General features: G+C 42.8%; 1 protein-coding gene across 24 annotated transcripts in view; it reads left to right on the top strand.

The window, feature by feature from the left end:
- Window positions 1-19,989, top strand: part of MYT1L (myelin transcription factor 1 like) — a 513,839-nt gene that overhangs the window by 413,494 nt on the left and 80,356 nt on the right. For 22 of the 24 annotated variants that reach the window (XM_055120036.1, XM_055120038.1, XM_055120039.1 and 19 more), the window contains 5 exons: window positions 605-816; window positions 9,505-9,755; window positions 11,950-12,186; window positions 14,317-14,438; window positions 15,327-15,395. In XM_055120036.1, coding sequence (XP_054976011.1) covers window positions 605-816; window positions 9,505-9,755; window positions 11,950-12,186; window positions 14,317-14,438; window positions 15,327-15,395 — 891 coding nt within the window. The remainder of the gene's footprint in view (window positions 1-604; window positions 817-9,504; window positions 9,756-11,949; window positions 12,187-14,316; window positions 14,439-15,326; window positions 15,396-19,989) is intronic. The other 2 variants (XM_055120044.1, XM_055120037.1) reach the window with 1 other exon arrangement.

The raw sequence follows: 19,989 nt of genomic DNA, 5'->3' as shown, positions 1-19,989 counted from the left end.
GCACAATCTTGGCAACTCTGCCATCTGAGCCAGACTATTAGGTAAAAGTCCTGAAAATCTACCCTGATATGTATTAAAACATTTTATTATGTGTTTCTATTTAATACCCAGCTAAAGCATTTATCTAGTTTTATCTCAGTCTGTGTTTCTGGGATTTTTTCTTTTATGTCTCCTTGCTTTTTTAGAAGAAATTTCTTGTTCCTACAAATGATTTACTCATACTTAAAAGCAAATGCTTGACAGTGAGATTCTTTCCATTCTCATAAGTCATGTCTTCATCAACCCATCAAGTCTTTTAAAGAGAAGATAAGAAAATTATTTGATTTGATATACAAATTCACTCAAATCTTTTTAAAATATCTTTAAAAAACTTTGATTTGGGTTTTTTTTTTAATTGCCAAAGTTACCATTTACGCAGAGAGCTCATTTGTTCCTGTATAATAATAGCACGCTCGGTCTTTTCTCAGGAAAATAGAATTATGGCCACAGTGTGAGGTTCCGGCTCCTTAATACAGTTAAATGAGATGCTCTAACATTCACGGGACCATATCCTCTCCACAGCCACAAGGAAGCAAGCTGTCGATTGTTTCTTATTTGCTTACAGGCCAATGTGCTTTGTAAAGCAGCTCGAGATCCCTCACTACGGCTACAGAAACAACGTCCCCACGACCACGCCTCGCTCCAACCTGGCCAAAGAGCTTGAGAAATATTCCAAGACTTCGTTTGAATACAACAGTTACGACAGCCATACTTACGGCAAGCGGGCCATAGCTCCCAAGGTGCAAACCAGGGATATATCCCCCAAAGGATATGATGGTAGGAGGTGCACACTCTTATACATGAGAGAACACGTTTGCCATGAATGATGTTGTTGTTGTGTATATTATTTCCTGCGAGTGCGTTGAGCTCTGGTGGTCACTGGATGGGAACTGAGGAACAGCACCCCCGCTGCATGCGCTCAAAGTTTCAAAGCCCCAAGATCACGCAGGCGCAGGTGAACAGGAAGCACAGGTTGAGGGAAGGATCCTGCCCATCCTTCCCTTAGTGCCTCCAGAGCCACTGGCTCTTCAGCTTCATGCTGCTATTCCATCAGTGTCCTCATCTTTACAAATGGCTCATGGTTGTACACAGAGAAGGCATGACCACCATCGGCGGTACCCCGGGGATATTGGCTCAAATTTGGGGAGGTCTCTGCTTTCTTTGTATTTTCTATTTTGCATGCACCCTAGATTCCTCTGGGGAGATAGAAGAAGTGCTAATATGCCATCTTCACTCCAGATAAATTCAGTCCCTCATTATGGTGGCCCTTGTGAAAGTGGCCAGTGATTTTAACAAGCAGCTAAGAAGGGACACACTTTCTGTGGATGTTACCAGACGCCTTCTCACAATCCAGAATGCTGGGCCTGATATCTTTCTATGGGGAGTGGGTCTTGGGGGGCCACCTGTCACAATGTGGCCAGGTTATGGGCTGTACTCTTGATCAAGGTATCCACCAGTAAACCAGAACTGACATACACCAAACTGTGCGTGTCCAGGAAAAGCATAGTTATTTTCACTGTGCTTACTTGCACTCACTGCCCAGAGTGTAAACTAGATCCCATTGATCACAGAGCTGACATGGTAAGTAGTTAAAAACTAGAGCGGATGATGGTGGTTTCTCGATTTTACTTTTTATCTAACCACGTTTCTACTTTAAATTCTAGGATGTTTGCGTTTGGTTGGCAAATTTAACCAGCTGAGATGTGCTTAAGTTTTGATTTTTTTTAAGTCTTGCCTTGACTCTCTAGGTCTTCTCTGAAAAATATAGTTAATTAAAAATCACAGCATAACAATAAATTATTTAAATTAAATGTTTGGGGGCATTCCAAAACCTTTTTACAATTCAGTATGAATTTCTGCACATCTAACTTAATAAAAATGTGTTTGGTAAATAATAAAATTTAATATTTATCTAATATAACCTATTGATTATCCTTGAGTGTATTAATTTTATAATATTAAAATAAAATGGTGTAAGTGAAAGGAAAAAGGGTGTCAGGGTACAATACAAAATGATTATTTTCCTTTGATTATTTTGTAATCAGAACTTACTAATTTTAGGCATTGTTGTAAATTCATTTATTCAATTACAAATGAAGTATCTAAAGAAATTGAATCCAAAGGATTCCGGATTCTGCCTTTAGGATTTCCATTGTATTGTCGTTTGATGGTGACTCGATGAGGGGTCTCACTGGGCATTCATGTCACACACCTGTGTGTTTTCTTGTTCACTGCTATGATTCCCTTAACCTCATTGTTTTGGTTGGATTCTAACTTTAGATGAAAGGGAACTAATAGGGGAAAATCCTGACCAGCGGGACATGTCTTAAAGATGCGTTGCCCTTTAGTGAAGTGCCCTTCAACCAAAGGCCCACAGACCAGTGTCGATTGCAAACCACTGGTCTGTCACCTTGGTACTAGTTCCAAGTCTGTAGACCAGTATGGTGGGTGCCATATCACAGATTCAGAAGGTTGAAGAACCCTGCTTTCCTGCATGGAAGTCAACCTACTTGGGTCTGTCTTCAAACTCCATGATATTAGACAAAGCAATTTCTCGGTGCATCGTTTCCTCAAATGTAAAGTAGGATGACTCCTAGTTCTACCCCTGCTGATTTTATAGACTGTTGAGGCAACCACATACACAAACACGGATTAATTATTTGTATTAATTCTCAACACTCCTGGGGGGGAAAAAGAGGACTTGTCAGAAGCTTGGACAAAGCCACACTTTTTAGCCAATCCACAAGAAATCGAGAATTTGTTGAGCATTCGGGTGAACACTTCAATTATTAAATCTTAAAAATAACCTAAAAATAAAACCAAGGCAAACTTTCATCGCAATATACTGAGAAGAAAATTAATGACTCTTTTTCTATGCCACTAGATTCATCGGCCAATTTTTCACATCAAGGAAGTTGCCTGGGGGAGACGAGATTGACTGGGTCAGGATTTTAAATAGAGTGTGAGCTAAGAAGAGCCATTTCTATTCCTGGGTTTTAGACAGTGGCTCCACAGAATAACCACAGCCACCCCTAAAAGTGCCTTTCCTCAATGCTAACTGTAGGAGCACGGTAATAGAGCCACAACTCCTAAAGAAAAACCACAGAATGTCCCTATTATGGAAGAGGGGATTTTAATGCTTGGGAACAAGCAGTAGGCTACTGAGATGCAAAATGGGATACATGAGAAGTAGGACCCCTCTGCCTATCCAGATATCATCCTTTAGTCACATCACTGTGATGAAAGCACTCCACAAACACTGATTCAGTCCCCTTCATTATTCAGACATTTGCTAGTTAGTATCTACCTAATGGTCATCTGTCTATATCTAGTTATAGTTATCATATCTACCTATCTGGATACGTATCTTATTTATCCATCCATCCTCTATCCATCCTTTCCCTCTTGGTAATATGTTTTAAGGAAGAAATTTCCGATAACTAGCTGATAGTGAAGCACATACTCATATCTTTTGAGACAAGGAGTTCAATCTGCCTGGAGGAGTTAACATTAACTTACCCAAGTAGCAGGTGTTAAGTTTGGTAATGAAGCTAAAGAAGTAATCGCAAAAAGGGAAGCTGGAGTGATAATACCGCAAGGAGGGACCTTGCCTTATATGCAGCAACCTAGGTTCAGTCCTCGGCACCCCATATGGTTCCCAGAGCTACAAGGAGTGATCCCTGATGCAGAGCCAGGAGTAAGATATGAGCACCATCAGGCGTGGCCCACAAAACAAAACAAAACAAAACAATACAATTACAGACAGGCAGGAAACTCCTAGGTAAGTGGGGATTTGCAGTGGTCTGATGAGGATGGAGATGAGGTTTGTGAAAGGAAGGACCAGGGCTCTGTGGAGATGGGGAGGCAATAACTTTGCATCATCTGATTGCTGAGGGGCTTGGGGTGTTCTCCCACAGGACATAGAAATTTTTGTTTCTGAGCTGATGAAGGAGGAAAGGGGAGAAAGGAGGGGGCTTCCTCGTCATGTGTCTTGGCTCTATGTGTTCCTTGAAGCTCTAGTTCCATATCTCCCGAGAGCTTGTTTTTCATATGACCTAATAGTGACTTTAAATTTGTTGAGAAAAAAACAAAGAGGAACAGTGTTTAATGACACATGAAAGTTATGTGCGATCCAGATTTCAATGTCCATGAGTAAAGTGGTGTTGGCACATGCCATCGTCATGCATTTACCTACAGCTACCACTGCTTTCTTGCCTTGGCACATAGAAGATGCACCCCTAAGATAGTACTATCAGGGCTATCTCAGACAAGGCACTACCCAACAACATGTCTCCCTGTGTCTGGGGTACAACCACCCTTGAGGTCATTTAAGCCCATCAATATCCAGCACCCCATGGACTCCTCATGCTCTTCTTTCCTACCTTCTAAATTCTCCTGAGTTGAAATTAAACAAACCTGTGGATTGTCTCTGAGCTTCCTCTGAAGCCCCTTGCAGACTTAATCCCTTTACACATGACTACCTCTAGCAGCCTTTCCCCTGTGGCCTTTCCTCCCAGCATCTGTCCTCTGGATAGGACCTCCCTGCCCATGCTTCTGCCTGGCCTAGAAGGAGCCTTTAGGGCTCTGTTCTTCCTCTAAGACTCACTTTGACCTCTTCCACCTGACCACATGCATTCTTTCTTTCAACATCTGCTTCTAGAAGCTTCACCTGCCCTAAGTCCTCCTGGAAAATGCCTAGTCTAAACCCAGCAGCCATGCTTCTCAGAAGGGATAGTATCATCTGTGTAGGGAGGCACTTTTATTTATTAAGTCCCACAATTCAGCCCTGCATCTTATCCTTTGGTCTTCCCACTAAATTGTAAGCCCTCGGTAGGTAAACGGCCATTGTCCTCAAATTCTCCCAAATCCCACAGTGCCAAAGGCAGGCAGGCAGTATCATGCAGAGAATACTGAGTGAGTGAGTGAGAGAATCCTTGCTTGGATTTGATTCGCTAAATCATGTGAGCAAACTATTTGCATTGCAGATGTGACCTAAAAGGATATTCTTACAAGAAAGCTCCTTTCTTTTTCCATTTAGGATTCTGCATCCATATTTCAATTTACTTATGATCAAGCACAAATGTGAGCCTACCTTTAAAACCCTGAGAGTCAGTGCTACGAGTTATGGCGTGCAGCGGTCTGAACAAAATTAGGCCTAAAGGGCACCAGGTGGGACCTAGTGGGATAAATCCTCATGATGCATAACTTTGGATTGTATTCCTTTCTGTTGGGTTTTTGTGGAAATTCAGATTTTCAGGACACGTTTATCTATCTCCTGCTGGAAGATGGTGACCTATAAAAGAAAGTGGACATTGCTAGGAGAGTGAGAGCCACACCCGGAGACAGACTTTTACAAGGAGAGTAGGTTAATAAAAGACTCTGGTCAGAACTGTTGTTATTTTGTGGGGCCAGAGCGATAAAGCAGGTAGGATGTTTGCCTTGTACATCGATGGCCCAGGTATGATCCCTGGCACCCCATATGGTCCTCCCAGTCCCACCAGGAGTGACTTCTGAGTATAGAGCCAGGAGTCAACCCTGAGTACCACTGGGTGTGGCTAAAAACATACTTAATTTTTTTATTTATATATAATCACTCTAAACCCATACAAGAGAGAAAGAAAACTCTTGAAGTATTGCCCAAGATGATCCAGGCCTGGTGGGCAACTAATGTTGTCAGATGGCATTAGATGAATGTTGAGCTTCTGGGAGAGCATGAACACTTTCCCACGTAATAACTGAAAATGCCTTTGTTTGTTTGCCAAGAGGTAAAGGTAGTACATACTTTGTCCTTGTCACCACACTCCAGTGACCCTCAGAACTGGGGAGGGGGGGATGTGAGGCAGGAGCTTCCCATCTGGGCACAGCCCTCCTCCGGGGCCGACCATTCTGTGGTGCCCCCTGATATCTACCCAGTGAGCTAAAGCAACTCTCTCAGAAGCACTACTAGCCTAGAATTCCATAAACATGCTATTCAGAGGCAATGATTATTAGGATTGAAAGTGTTCACTCATTTCTTTTCAGTCCTACCTGGAATATAAAACTCCTACCTTCATTTATAGATAAATACTTATTATATTTAACCCAATGCGGGAGTCCCTAGTTATTGCCCTAGCTTCTTATTAGACTGACATACTCATCAAGAAATGATTCCCAGGGCCTGAGAGATAGTACAGTTGTTAGCGCACTGACTATACATGCATTAAACTATATTGTCCCCCAAGTCCTGCAAGGAGTGATCCTGGGCACAGAGCTACAAGTAAGCTCTGAGTACTGCAGGGTTTGGCAAAGCAATAGAAAACAAAACAAAGAAAAGAAAAAGAAAAGAAGTGAAATTACTCCCAGTCTAGCCACCTGCTGAAATTCTACATGAGTCTCATGCTTGGAACAATCAGAAGAATCTTATGGCTCAAATATTCAGGAGATGCCAGCTGTATCTACATTTTCCTCACTAGATTAGAACATTAAGATTGCTTGAGGGAGACTTTGGAGAGAGCTCAAGAATATGCCTATCATGCTCAGGTCCCTGAGTTCAACCCTTGATATTCAGTCTCTAACACCACATGGTCTCCTGCCCAGTGAGCCCCTAGCAAAGACAAGCAGGGAGCTGGCATGAACCTGGTGGTTGGTCACCAAGAACACTGTGATGTGACCCCCTAATAAGGAAAAAAAACATTTAATATAACCCAAGTCCGATAAGGGATGGATTTGAGGGCTGATGAGATAATACCGTGGACAGGACACTTGCCTTTCATGCAGCCAAACTGGGATCAATCCCTGGCATTCTGTAAGGTCCCCTGATCCCTACCAGTGACCCATGAACACAGATCCAGGAGTAAATCCTGAACACCATCGGGATTGAACCCCCAAATGGATTCTGTCTCATTTAAGATTTGTAGAGATTTGTCAGATGACACATTTTCACACAAAGATTGTCTAGACCCTACAATGATCTTTGTAGCCTTATGTCTCTGCCTATAAGAGATATGTGTAGCAGCACCCAGTTTGGTCAAGGGCAGTGGGAGATGGGAGGGGGTCATGCTGGAGTTCCCACAAACCCGGGAGTGTTCTGTGTGCCCCTTGCACCTTCAGGGAGCACCCCCTCTCACCTCCATGCTGGGTGTGCACTATTTAGGCACGCCTGAACCCCGTAACTGTCATCAAACAAAATCCCATTAGTTTCACAAGAAAACTCTTTTTTTTTAATTTATTTGTACCTCCCTTCCCTCACCATCACACACACACACACACACACACACACACACACACATACCCTCCCTGAATCAGTGACTAACCCACACCGGGGAGGAAGAGAAGAAAATTCAGAAGGATGATTTCATTCCCCCCTCCCAAATTTTTCTATTTCTATTTTTGTAACCAAATTGTAAATGATGTGAAGTCATGAATCTGAGTCCATATGGAGAGTCTCACAAGCTGTGAATAGGCATTGCTGTCTCAGAGCGCTTGTCGGGAACCACTGGGTAGGTGCATGGCTGCCTCCATGGGAGAGTCTCTGTAGGGTTCTTTGTATCACGGGCATTCTTGTGCTAGCCCTGAAGCCACTGCCTGACTGCACTGTCATCTGCTGTGCATACTAGACACATTCCTGAAGAAAGGGAGAGGCAGGTTCTGTGGGGCTCCACTAACTCAGATGAGCAGATTGAAAGTGTCATTTGCCCCACTGACTCACAATGCTCAGAGTGTGGTTGGAGTGTACCCCTGGCCCCCTGACCCAGGCAGGAGGAACTGGCTCCGACTCCAATTCTCTACTTCGGTACTGGCTTTACAGATTGGGCAAAGGCTTTGAGGAGGGGTTGACCTGGCTTCCCCGGGCCACCCAGGCGCTAGGGCACTGCCTGTGAACCCCTCTCTCCAAGTCAAGAAACTACAGTCTTTAGTCCAGAGGCGAAACGCTCCAGGGTGAAAGCTTAGTTCTTGTTGGTCTGTGTGTTTCAAGGGTGTGTCTTATATTAAATTTTGAAATCGTTTCAAAGTGGCGTAAAGGTTGCAAGAATCAAAGAATGCCTTGATGCGTAGCTCTTTCTTGTAGTTGAATATGATTCATTGGCTTTGGGGTCATTTCTGGCTATTGCTCATAATAACTGCTGGCGAGGTGAGGTTTGTTGTTCAGTTTCATTTCCTTCCTCCCATTTCTTCCTCCCTTTTCATTCAGGAGGCTGTCAGTGGCCTTCTAAAGTGTGGTGGCTGGAGGAGAGGTAGCTCCAGTCAAAGACTTTCTAAAGATGGAGTTGGGGATACCCCAGAGCCAACAGCCTCCCTCTGCTTCCAGTCAAGGGGTCACTCTTAAGACCACGAGGCCATAATAATGCCAGGAATCCCCTTCATACTCTGGCCCTACTCCTCACACTTAGACACAGGGGACGGTCTGAGCTTACCTTGAAAGAAAACTGCAACAGGACTAGATGCAGCGTCTGGGAAAAGGTTTTCAGCAGATCCCAGCACCTTTCCTTCCTTACTCCACATGGTTCAGGGTGCAAAACTTAAGCCCTGGGCAAATGGATATCCTGGGGCTGCTAATGACTTTGGCAGTGGAAATGGAGCTCATCCTAATCAATCATCCATCAGACATTTCCCATCCACTCAAGGAGAACAGCCATGAAAGGTTGCAATTGCTCCTCTGTCTCTGCATGGTTATTAATGATGCTGGCTATTCAAAGAAATCCTGTAAGGAAGCTGTAATCCTATCAGGAAGAGACTACTGAGGTGTCCCTTAGAAAGGGGTGCCTGAGGAAGTAGGGGCTGGCCTATTCCTCAGCAGCCACTCTGCCTTGTTTTACTCACGCCTCCCGTATTTATATCCGCTCTTCTTTTCGGGGGCACATCAGACTCCTAGAATAGGACTTTCCTGCAGGAAGTCATGTTCTGATTGCATTCTGGTCTGCATGCCCAGCCAATCCACTCCCCAAAAGTAATAGTCCTGAAGAATCAGGATGTGGCTCAGAATTCACACATCTAAAACAGTGAGCCCCAGTCCACCCCTGTAGCCGCTCCTGGCTGGTCGGAACGGCCCTTCTCTTGAAAGCTCAGTGATCAGCTGGCTCAGATCCCAGTCCCCAGTGAGCTGAGCAGTGAGATTGGAAGGAGCCTCACTCCTCGGGCCCAACCAGGTTGGTTGTGTGCTCAGTCACTTCCTGAACACCCTGGTTGGCAGAGTCTGGGGCCAGCATGTGTCTATAAACGGGTGACATACTATGCATCCTGGTTAAGAGACCTGTGCCTTCTCCTCCCTGCTCAAGCCAGCGCTGCTCACCGAATATGCACAAAGCAAAAGGCACAGACCAGGCTGGGTGTCTCTGTACCGTCAGCCTGCGTCTCGGTGATGTGTGTTTGCGTAGGGCTCTGGGGGTGGCGGGGCGTGGGTGGCTGTGGGTGGCAGGGTGTTATGCTGCTGCTGTTGTCTGGCACGGCGGGGACCCGAGTCATCTTTGTCCCCGTGTGTCTCCCCAGCGAAGCGGTACTGCAAGAACGCTAGCCCCAGCAGCAGCACCACCAGCAGCTATGCGCCCAGCAGCAGCAGCAACCTGAGCTGCGGCGGGGGCAGCAGCGCCAGCAGCACGTGCAGCAAAAGCAGCTTCGACTACACGCACGACATGGAGGCAGCCCACATGGCGGCCACGGCCATCCTCAATCTGTCCACGCGCTGCCGAGAGATGCCGCAGAACCTGTCCACCAAGCCACAGGACCTGTGCTCTGCGCGGGTATGCCAGCGCTGACCGGGAGGGGTGGGGCTGGATGGGGAGGGGGCGGATATCTCACCTTGTCGCTGGCCACCTAGAGTGACAGCCCAGCTGGCAGCCTGGGTTCCAAACTGCAAATGCCCCCGGTGGTCATTGAGCCTGCTTTCCCCGTGGCACGGTGCGACTTGGCAGCTTCCACAGCTCATCTCCCAAGAGGACTTGTTTTCCCAGTCAGAAAAAAAAATTGTCAGATCTGCCTTTTAGATTAATATGTATCAGGGGACCCTCCTCTTTTAAGATCCGCAATCATTTCTGCAAACACAGAGCCTGAGCTGAACCTCAGGCAAGAGAAAACGAAAGAAGGTCATGCTTTGAACTTTAAACACCAGGAAAACTAGATGGCATCATGGTCAAAGGCAGCGCAGTCCTGTCCCCTCGCTCCACACCTATTCAGTCACCCAGTATGAGGGGACAAAGAAAGTGGAAATCCCAGTGGCACAGGGACTGCTCTGCCGGGCAGGGGTAGCCAGCTCTGATGAGTTCAAAAGCTTCCTAGGCGCTCCCATGGCAGGCGCTGTTTGTGGAGGTTTTGTCATGCCCACGTTCTTAGCGATGGACCTGTGTCTGCAGAGGACAGCAGAACGCCTGCCTGAGTCTGCTGCAGCAGGAGCTCGGAGCTGCCTCTCCAGGCCGCTAGGTGGCCGGAGACGCGGGCGGTGCCAGGGAGCGGGCGGCGCATTGTGTTCTCAGAGGACAGAGAGCAGGCAGACTGCCTGTCTTCCTCCTCTCCAGAAAAACAAAGGGTCTCTCTCCATTACCTAGAGCTGCTCGGCCACGCTCCGTGAGCTCTCAGCATTGACAGTAGTTGTTATAAATCATTTAATTTGTATGAATGGAGAAAGGTCAGTGATTTTATGTTTTGCCAATGCTTTATTTTCTATTAATATTTTTATTTCTAGATTCTGGAGAAGCGTCTGGGGCATGCAATTTCCATGGTGATCAGGGTTGCTACAAGGGGAGGTTAGCATGGAAAAGATTCTTTAACGAAACAGAAAAATAAACTAAAAGGGCAGTAAACCCCTTCCTTCTTTTTTATTTATTAAAATTAAGAGTGAGAGAGTTAAGTCCAACATGATGAAGACTAAATGAGTATGAAAGCTTGAAATCAGGAGTGCACTTTGACAAAAAGACTTAGAATAATACTCTTTCCTTTCTCAAGACAACAGCCCAATGCCTGGGCATATCATTCCCAGCATCTTCTCTCTCTGCTGTTATATCCAGAGGAGAGAGCTGCTAGACGTTTGAGGAGGCAGCAGCTTTCATGCCAGCTCTGAAATCAAATTTTTGCTCAAGAGTGTGTGACTCTCTAGAATAAAAAATAAATAAAAGGGGGAAGATTGTCAGGGGTATTTTGATTTTTCTTACTCTGCCCTCTGCATGTCCTTTTCTCTCTCCCCCCTCCTGAGAGGCAAGCATTGAAGAATTCTTGATCTCTTTCAAAGCATCATTTTTAAAAAAGAAGAAAGAAACTTATTCTGTACCTCTTTAGTTTTTATTTTTTAAGCCAGTGGACTAAATTTCAAGTTTGCTGAAGCTTAGAGTTGGTCAGACCATCATCTTTGTAACAGAAGCATTTTGAACTTTGATGGTACCTCTCCCTCTTTGAAAATGAAAAAATCTCCTTAGTATAAATTTTTTTTAATTTAATTTTTTTAAATTTTAATTTCAGAAAGCAGAGTCGATTTCTTCCTCTCTCCCCCTTTTCTCTAATTCTTTTGTTTTTCTCCTTGCTGTCCTGAAGTCTTAGTCACAATGAAGAGTAATTTTTACATAGTCTTTGTTTTAAAGTATATGAATTAAATATATTTTGTATACATACACACATTTCCAATCTCATAAGAGGTACTTGGACTGGGATAGAATGGAAAATTAGGCACGTGTTTATTTATTGCTGGTTAGGTTTATTTCCAAAAATGAATTTATCTCAGAGGGGAGTATAGCTGGGTGAGAGGTAAGAGAGAGATCATTGATAGGTGGATGCATGTGTGCACTGTTCAGTCACAGCTAAGGATGGGATCACAGAAACAATCTGGGAGGCCACTTCTGCTCACCTTGGCACTCTGTCACCTGAGAGAGCGGGGAAAGATTCTGCACTGGCAGCAGGACTGGGATCTGGGGAAAGAGCCTTGCGGTTACCATGTCTTTCTGTCCACAGAACCCTGACATGGAGGTGGATGAGAATGGAACCCTGGACCTCAGCATGAACAAGCAAAGGCCACGTGAGGGCTGTTGCCCAATTCTGACCCCCCTGGAGCCCATGTCCCCGCAGCAGCAGGCGGTGATGAACAATCGGTGTTTCCAGCTGAGCGAGGGGGACTGCTGGGACTTGCCTGTAGACTACACCAAAATGAAGCCGCGGAGGGTAGATGAGGAGGATTCCAAAGAAATTACTGTATGTCCTTTTCATCGAACTTACCTATGTGGATACAGAATTAAAGTGGATACAGGGGTGTCGATGGGAGACAAGGTCTTGGGCACACACTCTAAGCAAAGATGTATTTTGTCTTTAAATATGGCTTTTGGCTGATGAGGGCTTAGAATACAATTCTCCTGGCCCTAGGGAGATTTGTGACTGGCATTAATTTGAGAGGAACAGACTCTATTATGTGAAAAGTTTTATTTTCTAACACGAATGTTTTATTGGAAATAATTTCTCTAAAAAATGCATGAACATAAAACCATTGTTTTCATAAGTGACATACTGATATAATGAAAGATTTTCTTTGCAGGCAGAGAAGTATAGTTAGGGTCTCAAATGCTTAAGCAGTTAACTATATGTTGTTGACTAGCTAAATTCCCTAAAGTTAAGGGCAGTGTCTGTCTTCTAAAGAAATCTTACAGTAAGAAATGGAGAGATAGCACAGAGGTTAAGACACTTTCCTTACATGCACCACATATGGTCCCCTTAGCACCAGAGCAAGGAGTAAACCCTAAGTACCTCCTTCCCAGTGTGACCCCAACACCTCTCCCCAAATAAAAGAGAAAACTCAAATATTCAAAAAAACATGCTTCAGGCATGTGCAAATCACTTTGAGACAGTCATCTAAGAATTTGTAAACTAGAGTATTACCAGAAGCCTAATTTGAAGGCTTCTTTGAAGCCTTCTTTGAAGTAGTTACAATTTTTAAATTCAGGTTACTAAAATAGTTATAATATTCTTTAGGTTGGGCTGGAGCGATAGCACAGTGCGTAGGATGTTTGCCTTGCATGCAGCCGACCCGGGTTCAATTCCTCCATCCTTCTCGGAGAGCCTGGCAAGCTATCGAAAATATCTCGCTCACACGGCAGAGCCTGGCAAGCTACCTGTGGCATATTCAATATGCCAAAAACAATAAAAAGTCTCACAATGGAGACATTACTGGTTCCCGCTCAAGCAAATAGATGAACAACGGGACAACAGTGCTACAGTGCTATTCTTTAGATTAAGAAGTACAGAAAAACTTACTCTTTATTAAGTTGACTTCTTCTCTAGTGTTCAATTCTGAAAATTATGACATTTTCTTTATTCACTGAAAAATGAAAATTCTTTTAGAACACAATAGGGAGATCACCATCAGAGTAATAGCAATGGTGTCTGCAGGAACAGAGAGGTGTGGGGGTGGGGAAAGGAAACATTGTCTATTTGTGAGAATTGGCAGGGAAGGAACCTGTTTATAAGGCCATTACATCTTAAAGCCTATTATCTTTATTCTTCAAATTGATTTAAGTATCCAGGCATTGTAAAAGAGAATAGAATCTGAGTGGCAAGCTAAATTCCAAGGATTTTTTTTCTCTCCTGCAGCGTTAAATCGGTCCTACCAAATAAGGCATGGTAGTTGAATCTCTGAATTTATTTTAATTAAAATTAAGCCCTCATAAATCGACAGGACTATTTTCATCATATGGACTAGTACAGAAGTAAAAACCACTCTCTCCTGTATTTATGAAACACATTTGCTGAACACTGCCATCTACAGGAATTTTTAGCTTACTGTAGTCAGGCCCATCTACTAAAAGTAAATTCTATAAAAGTGAAAATGATGCATAAAGATAATTTAAAATTATGACATTAATTTAAGACAGTTTTCTATTACCTTGGGAATTAAAACATATTTGTAGAATATTCACCAATAATTGGCAAAAACATCACTGTTTGGGTATAGTTTTTGATCAGAAGGTCAATATTGGATAAGTATATGCATATGGCTTCAATATTTATTGAATATTGGATAAGGAATTAAGTTAAATGTCATAGTCTCTCTAGATATCATAGTGAAGCCATCTCTCTGCCTTTCCCGTGAGAATGTGGGCAATGGTGTCCCACTGACAGGTGACCCTAAGTTTGCAAGTCTAAAGCAGATGATAGAGTTTCTGTCAATAAAGTTCCATTTGCATTTTCAGAAAGACCTCCCTAGCACAAACCTGTGTCACAATTTGAAGGTGTCCTTATTTGGTTGAACACGATGGGGAAGGCAGAGGGTACATGTCTTGATCCTTTTAGAATTGTCATTTGTGGAACCCTAAAGGTGTGTTTCTCCTGCAGCCAGAAGACTTGGATCCTTTCCAGGAAGCCCTGGAAGAAAGAAGGTATCCGGGGGAGGTGACCATACCAAGTCCCAAGCCCAAATACCCACAGTGCAAGGAGAGCAAAAAGGACCTAATAACGTAAGCATGACAGGGAGATGAAAACTGTCACTCTTCTTAACTTCCCCTTTCTTTGGCTTATTTCAAAAACCGGTGTCTGTATATGCCTTGCCCTTTGAGCATGCGATATCCGCGGCCTCGAGATGTCTCAAACTGCCAGTTTTGCAGAGCAAGGAGCCAGCGGTGGGCCTGTTTGTACTAGCACGCTCTGCGGTGTGGAGGCACCATCTTCATTCAATCCCATGCATCGTGCAGCTTCTCCCCAGGGTCCTTAGACCCCTTGCAGACATTGCAGCTAAACTGGAAACAATGAAAAAAAATTAAGTTTTTTTTTTTAAAAAACATACTTACTATTTTGGCTGTTTCTGTTTTTGTTTGGTGGCAGATGTCCAACACCCAGGTGTGATGGGAGTGGTCATGTGACTGGTAATTACGCCTCTCATAGAAGGTGTGACTTCATTTCCTCATGGTGGATCTGTCTTCTCAATTTATTGTTTTCAGCTTACCTCAACAATGCTGTCAGAGTAAACTGTTGGATTATGTGTCGACCCTCTTAAGTGCTCTATGTTGACCTCTCAGAGCATGCTAATTTGTGTGTTGTATAATGTCTTTTACTTTTCAATGGCCTACCTAAATTTGGGAGATTCCTTATAAACACTTAAAACAGAATGATAGCATCCTATGTTTTGTAATTGCTCAGCAACAGACACGATTTCTAAAGTTGACATGTAGACTTCCACAGAGTGAATTATGCAAAAAGAGAGAGAGAGAAAGAGAGAGAAAAGTCAATATACAGCACTTAGCCCATCGCTTTCTGCATTCAACCTTTTGATTTCAATGTTCTGTTGTGTTTGTTTGGGAGTTAGATGGTGGGGGTCCACTCACCGGGTCTTCTGGCCTGTCTTACAGTCTGTCGGGCTGCCCTCTGGCTGACAAAAGCATTCGAAGTATGCTGGCCACCAGCTCTCAAGAACTCAAGTAAGATTTCACAAAAATAATTCTTTTAAAGGTCAATTCACTTAGTCGTTTACCAGAAAGGCTGTGTTGTTTGCAAAGGAAACAATCTTTCAGGAACCACCCATACACACCAAAACCTTGGTTTAGCACATAGGATGGGTCCTTGGGATTTCAGTCACTTTGGGGACCGTCCACATTGCCTTTTCTTCTCCCACAACCCTGATTTCTCTCAGCCTTTCTCTCTTGAGTTTCTCAGGTGTAAGTGTTTTCTCTCCAAAGATGTATGCCTATGAAAGGGGTGGTATACAGTGACTCAAACTTCTAGGAAATGACTATCACTTAAAAACTAAAAAGAAATATGGTTAAAGGCAATAGGTAATAATGAATACTTAAGATACGGATATTTCAAAAGCACTGATGACAAAACCTACCATGCTAGAGCTCATGTCTTGAAAACACTTGATGACAGCTATTAGTTTTCTTTAGAACAACAATAGCACACTCCTCTGGGTGTTTAGCATCCTCCACCGACACACAAGCCCCTCTGACTATTTGAGCTCCCTCTTCTGTGCCTGTAATTGTTCTACATAAGCATAAATCTGATCACCTACATACTTATGTATTCACTACCAGCCTTTTCTCTTTTATGTGTTTGTACACAACACACAAACACACACACACACCATTTTTGTTTCCTAGGCAGGATTTGGAGGAAGTGGTACAAAGTTATAAAAACTGTGCTAAAATATTTGGTACCCTAGTCAGGCAGACGTTCAGGTGGGTTTAAGGAGGGAGGGCAAGAGCTGAAAGACACTTCCACAGCATGATGGCAACCAAGAGTCCTGAATAATTGTTTCTAATTACCTGGCATGTTATAAATATCAGATCAAATAGCTTGACTTTCATTTTGTTTGAAAAGTACTTTATTATCAATATAGAGAATATGCTGTTTTTAATCGGCATTTGATTCCTTTCCCAAAAATCTTGCCCCTCAGTCCTATCCCATAGCAGTAGCCACTCAAGAGTTATCTCAGAGTTCAGGGTTCTGTTTCACACCATGTCGTTTTTTACAGGATCCCTGTCCAAGGCCCTAGTGCCATAGATCACCTGCTCATGTTCAGTGACCTCCTGAATTAGCCTTTTCATCACAAGACTCTTGGAGTTTTCTTCGTGGAGTTAAAACAGCTGGAGGGCATCCTCTTACTTAACAACTTGACAGTCTATAGCATCATCCACACAGTGCCTAATGGACAAAGTAGCTTTTAGAGTCTGCAAATGGACAGAATTAGCAAGAACAACTCAACTCACTTGGTTAAGGCATCTTTATTCATGGCTTGAAACTCTACTTCTCTCATGGTCAAAATGTGATTAACTGCACTTGGAACTTGGCCAACACAGCTGAACATGGCAACATGTCTTTGGCTTTCTTGAGGAACTGGGCAAAAGTTTGGCATATCTTCACTTCCTACAGGCCAGCTATAAACAAGAAAATGCACTTTGCGTGGCTTCCTTCTAGTACTGCTTTTAAATGACTAGCGTCTCAAGACTCTCAGAGACCAGAGTAGTTTTCTTCGAGGTCTAGTTTTCATTGGTTTACATCCCTTGACTTTGGGCTTAGTAGTTTAACTTGATCTTAAGTTCCAGACAGAACTGTTCCTTCTCCAGTGTCAGCACTTTCTTCTTCTCTTGCCTCGCTAGAAAGGGATGGAGGGGCAATTGTCCTCACCATCAACACCTTCACCAGGAAGGCATGTCCAGGTGGTTTTTCACTCCACCAGCCTCTTTTTAGAGGTCAGACTGTGTCTCCCAGAGGAATATGACCATTTTTCCTAACTTGGACTGATCTGGAAGCCAGACTCCTTTCTCGACTTGTCTTCAAAATAAGGGGGTCCCATTTTCATGGACCCCTTCTGGAAAATCTTGACAAACTTTCTGTAATACACTGTCTTTACTAATGGAGCTTTCAAATTAGGGGTTTCAATTAAAGATCCCATATGAAAAGCATAATATTTACGTGACTGATTTTTACACTTACCTTTACAACATACAGAAGCCATAGGTTACATTTTCCCCCCATTTCACCCTTTATTTGTTGATACACCTCCATCTATTACTTTTCCTCTAAGTCACAAAAATCTGTTGGGTAGCTCTCTTGTGCATTGGGGCATGAATTAATCTTTTTAAGATTTATCAGCATCCACTAGAATAATTCATGCATGTTATCTTTTCTATCATTGATTCTTTATAACATTAAGATTTGGTGAGTTCCCATGGCAGCCTCTGTCCTGATTTTGAGTGAAAGTACTCTATTCACCACATAATGCTGTGGTCCTAACTTTATAAAGATCCTCTAGAAAGCGAGCCTCATTTACCTCAAAAATCATTTTCTGTATGTGTCAGTAAGTTGGAGTTTTCTGGAAATGTTCCTCTTGTCACTTCTGACACTAAATTTTGATAGTTGTTTACTAACAGGATATCTTGATAGACAAACAACAGGTTTGATCATATAAACACTGGGGCTTGGATCTTTACACCTCTCAACCTCTAAAAGTAACTTTGCTAGGTAACTATCCAGAGCAACATATGCAGGATGATCCTAAAAAGACATCAATAACTTTGTTTTATTGTGTACAATATGTAAACTGAAAATGTATTAAAATGTAATGTGTACATGAGTATCATGCAAACTCCAGAGCTCTTACTTTCTTTTTTACTTTTAAGAAATATATCTTATTTTCTTTTTTATTATTTTTTTAAATTTTATTGAATCACCGTGAGATGGTTACAAGCTATCATGTTTGGGTTACAATCACATGATGATCAAACACCCATCCCTCCACCAGTGCACATTCCCCACCACCAATATCCCCGGTATACCCCCCTTTCCCACCCTCCCCTTGCCTCCACAGCTAATGGACCAATCATGATGACCTCTCAGTGTCTGTGGAGCTCTTACTTTCACTTCTTGCTAGGAAAGCAGGATCCTGTGGTTATGAGTGAGTCAGAAGCAGCCCTGATCAGGTGTGGGACCCCAGGAGGCACATGAGGAGAACTGTAGTTAGAACCCTGCACCCCACTCCCAGGACAGACAGATCCTTCCAAGCTGATAAACTGTGACCTAGATATGCTAAACTTACCTTTCCTTTCTGGTTCACCATACTTGACATTCACAGAAACTCTGGGCAAAATAAATAAATAAATAAATAAATAAATAAAAAGTATAATTGTACAATTGTTCATTCAGGTCACCTTCTTGGTGTGAACTCTTCCTAAAGGCAATCTCTGATTCTAAAGAGGAGTATCTTCCTTTTAAAATGCCAATTGCAAGGCCTGACTGAATGTAGCTGCTTGAAAGAACTTGAAAATTTCTAAAATCATTGTTAGCCTTTTACATACACACACACAAAAAATCTCCCATCCTCTCAGCAAATAATTCTTTTTTATTTTTATTTTTTTCATTTCAGATGCATGATTCGTTGTAGACAGGGGCATGATGTAGGTGTTTTAGCCATTTTGGTAACCAATTTAAGCCAAATCAAAACTGATTTCAATCAGAGGCAATTAGCTCTAAATATGGGCCCCCAAATTGGTTTCCATTTATATTTGGGTGGCCAAATTTAGATACCTTCTTATTATTCATATCTTTATCTTATAATAACACCATTCCTGTCATTAGTGTGGCTCCTTGTAGGAAAAGGAATTGTCGATCATTTCTCCCTCTTTACTTCCTTTAATTTCATCCTCAGAGTATTGTGCTGGGCAGAATAACTTTTGGTTCTGTTCTTTTAGAACCTTCTTTTGTATGTTATGTAGTTATTATATATTACATTGCCATATATAATATATTATATCTTAAGTATTCTTGGTAAAAATGTGAGTCTGAGATGTAGCTCAATGGTAGAGTATTTGCCTAGCATTTGTGAGGCTCTGGATTACAGCCTCAGCACTGCAAAACAAAACAACATTTAACCACACATACCATAAAATTTTTTGAACTTGATCATATTCATTTTATTTTGTTTGTTTTGGGTCACACCCAGTGATACTCAGGGTTATTCCTGGCTCTGCACTCAGAAATTACTCCTGGAAGGGTCCAGGAGACCATCTTGGATGATGGGATTTGAACCCAAGCATGGAGCTCATGTGCCTTACCCACTGCACTCTCTCTCCAGTTCTATAAATATATTAACTTTTAAGGGAACTTAAGTTAGTGAATTAAAATCTTGATCTTAACCTAAGGCGTTACTTTTCTCTAAAGACACTTATTTCTAAACTCAGTAAGACTACTTTTATCTACTCTGAAGGAAATAGTGCAGGTAGTCACATAGTGATGCACCTAACTTGTTTAGGTACAAGAAGTCCATCCACTTTCCCTAGACACTTAGAAACAATCCTCATCTCAGACATCTTTGTCATCATAGTTCACCATAGTAAGTCCACACAACTCTGTGGATGACTGCCCCAATTCAGATCTGATTCCCTTACAGACAGCCTATTTCACTTTTCACTACCCCAAGGATGCTTTGTCTGTGTGAATCTAGCTCTATAGGACAGATTTGTTGTAAGCGTCTGGCCTCCATGATGAGAAAAAAAATCAGTAGTTTCTTTCTCTTTT

The sequence above is a fragment of the Sorex araneus genome, chromosome X (assembly GCF_027595985.1).
Source record: "Sorex araneus isolate mSorAra2 chromosome X, mSorAra2.pri, whole genome shotgun sequence".
Lineage (NCBI taxonomy): Eukaryota > Metazoa > Chordata > Mammalia > Eulipotyphla > Soricidae > Sorex > Sorex araneus.
The sequence above is the reverse complement of the archived record's forward strand: the minus strand, read 5'-3'. Positions and strand labels throughout refer to the sequence as shown.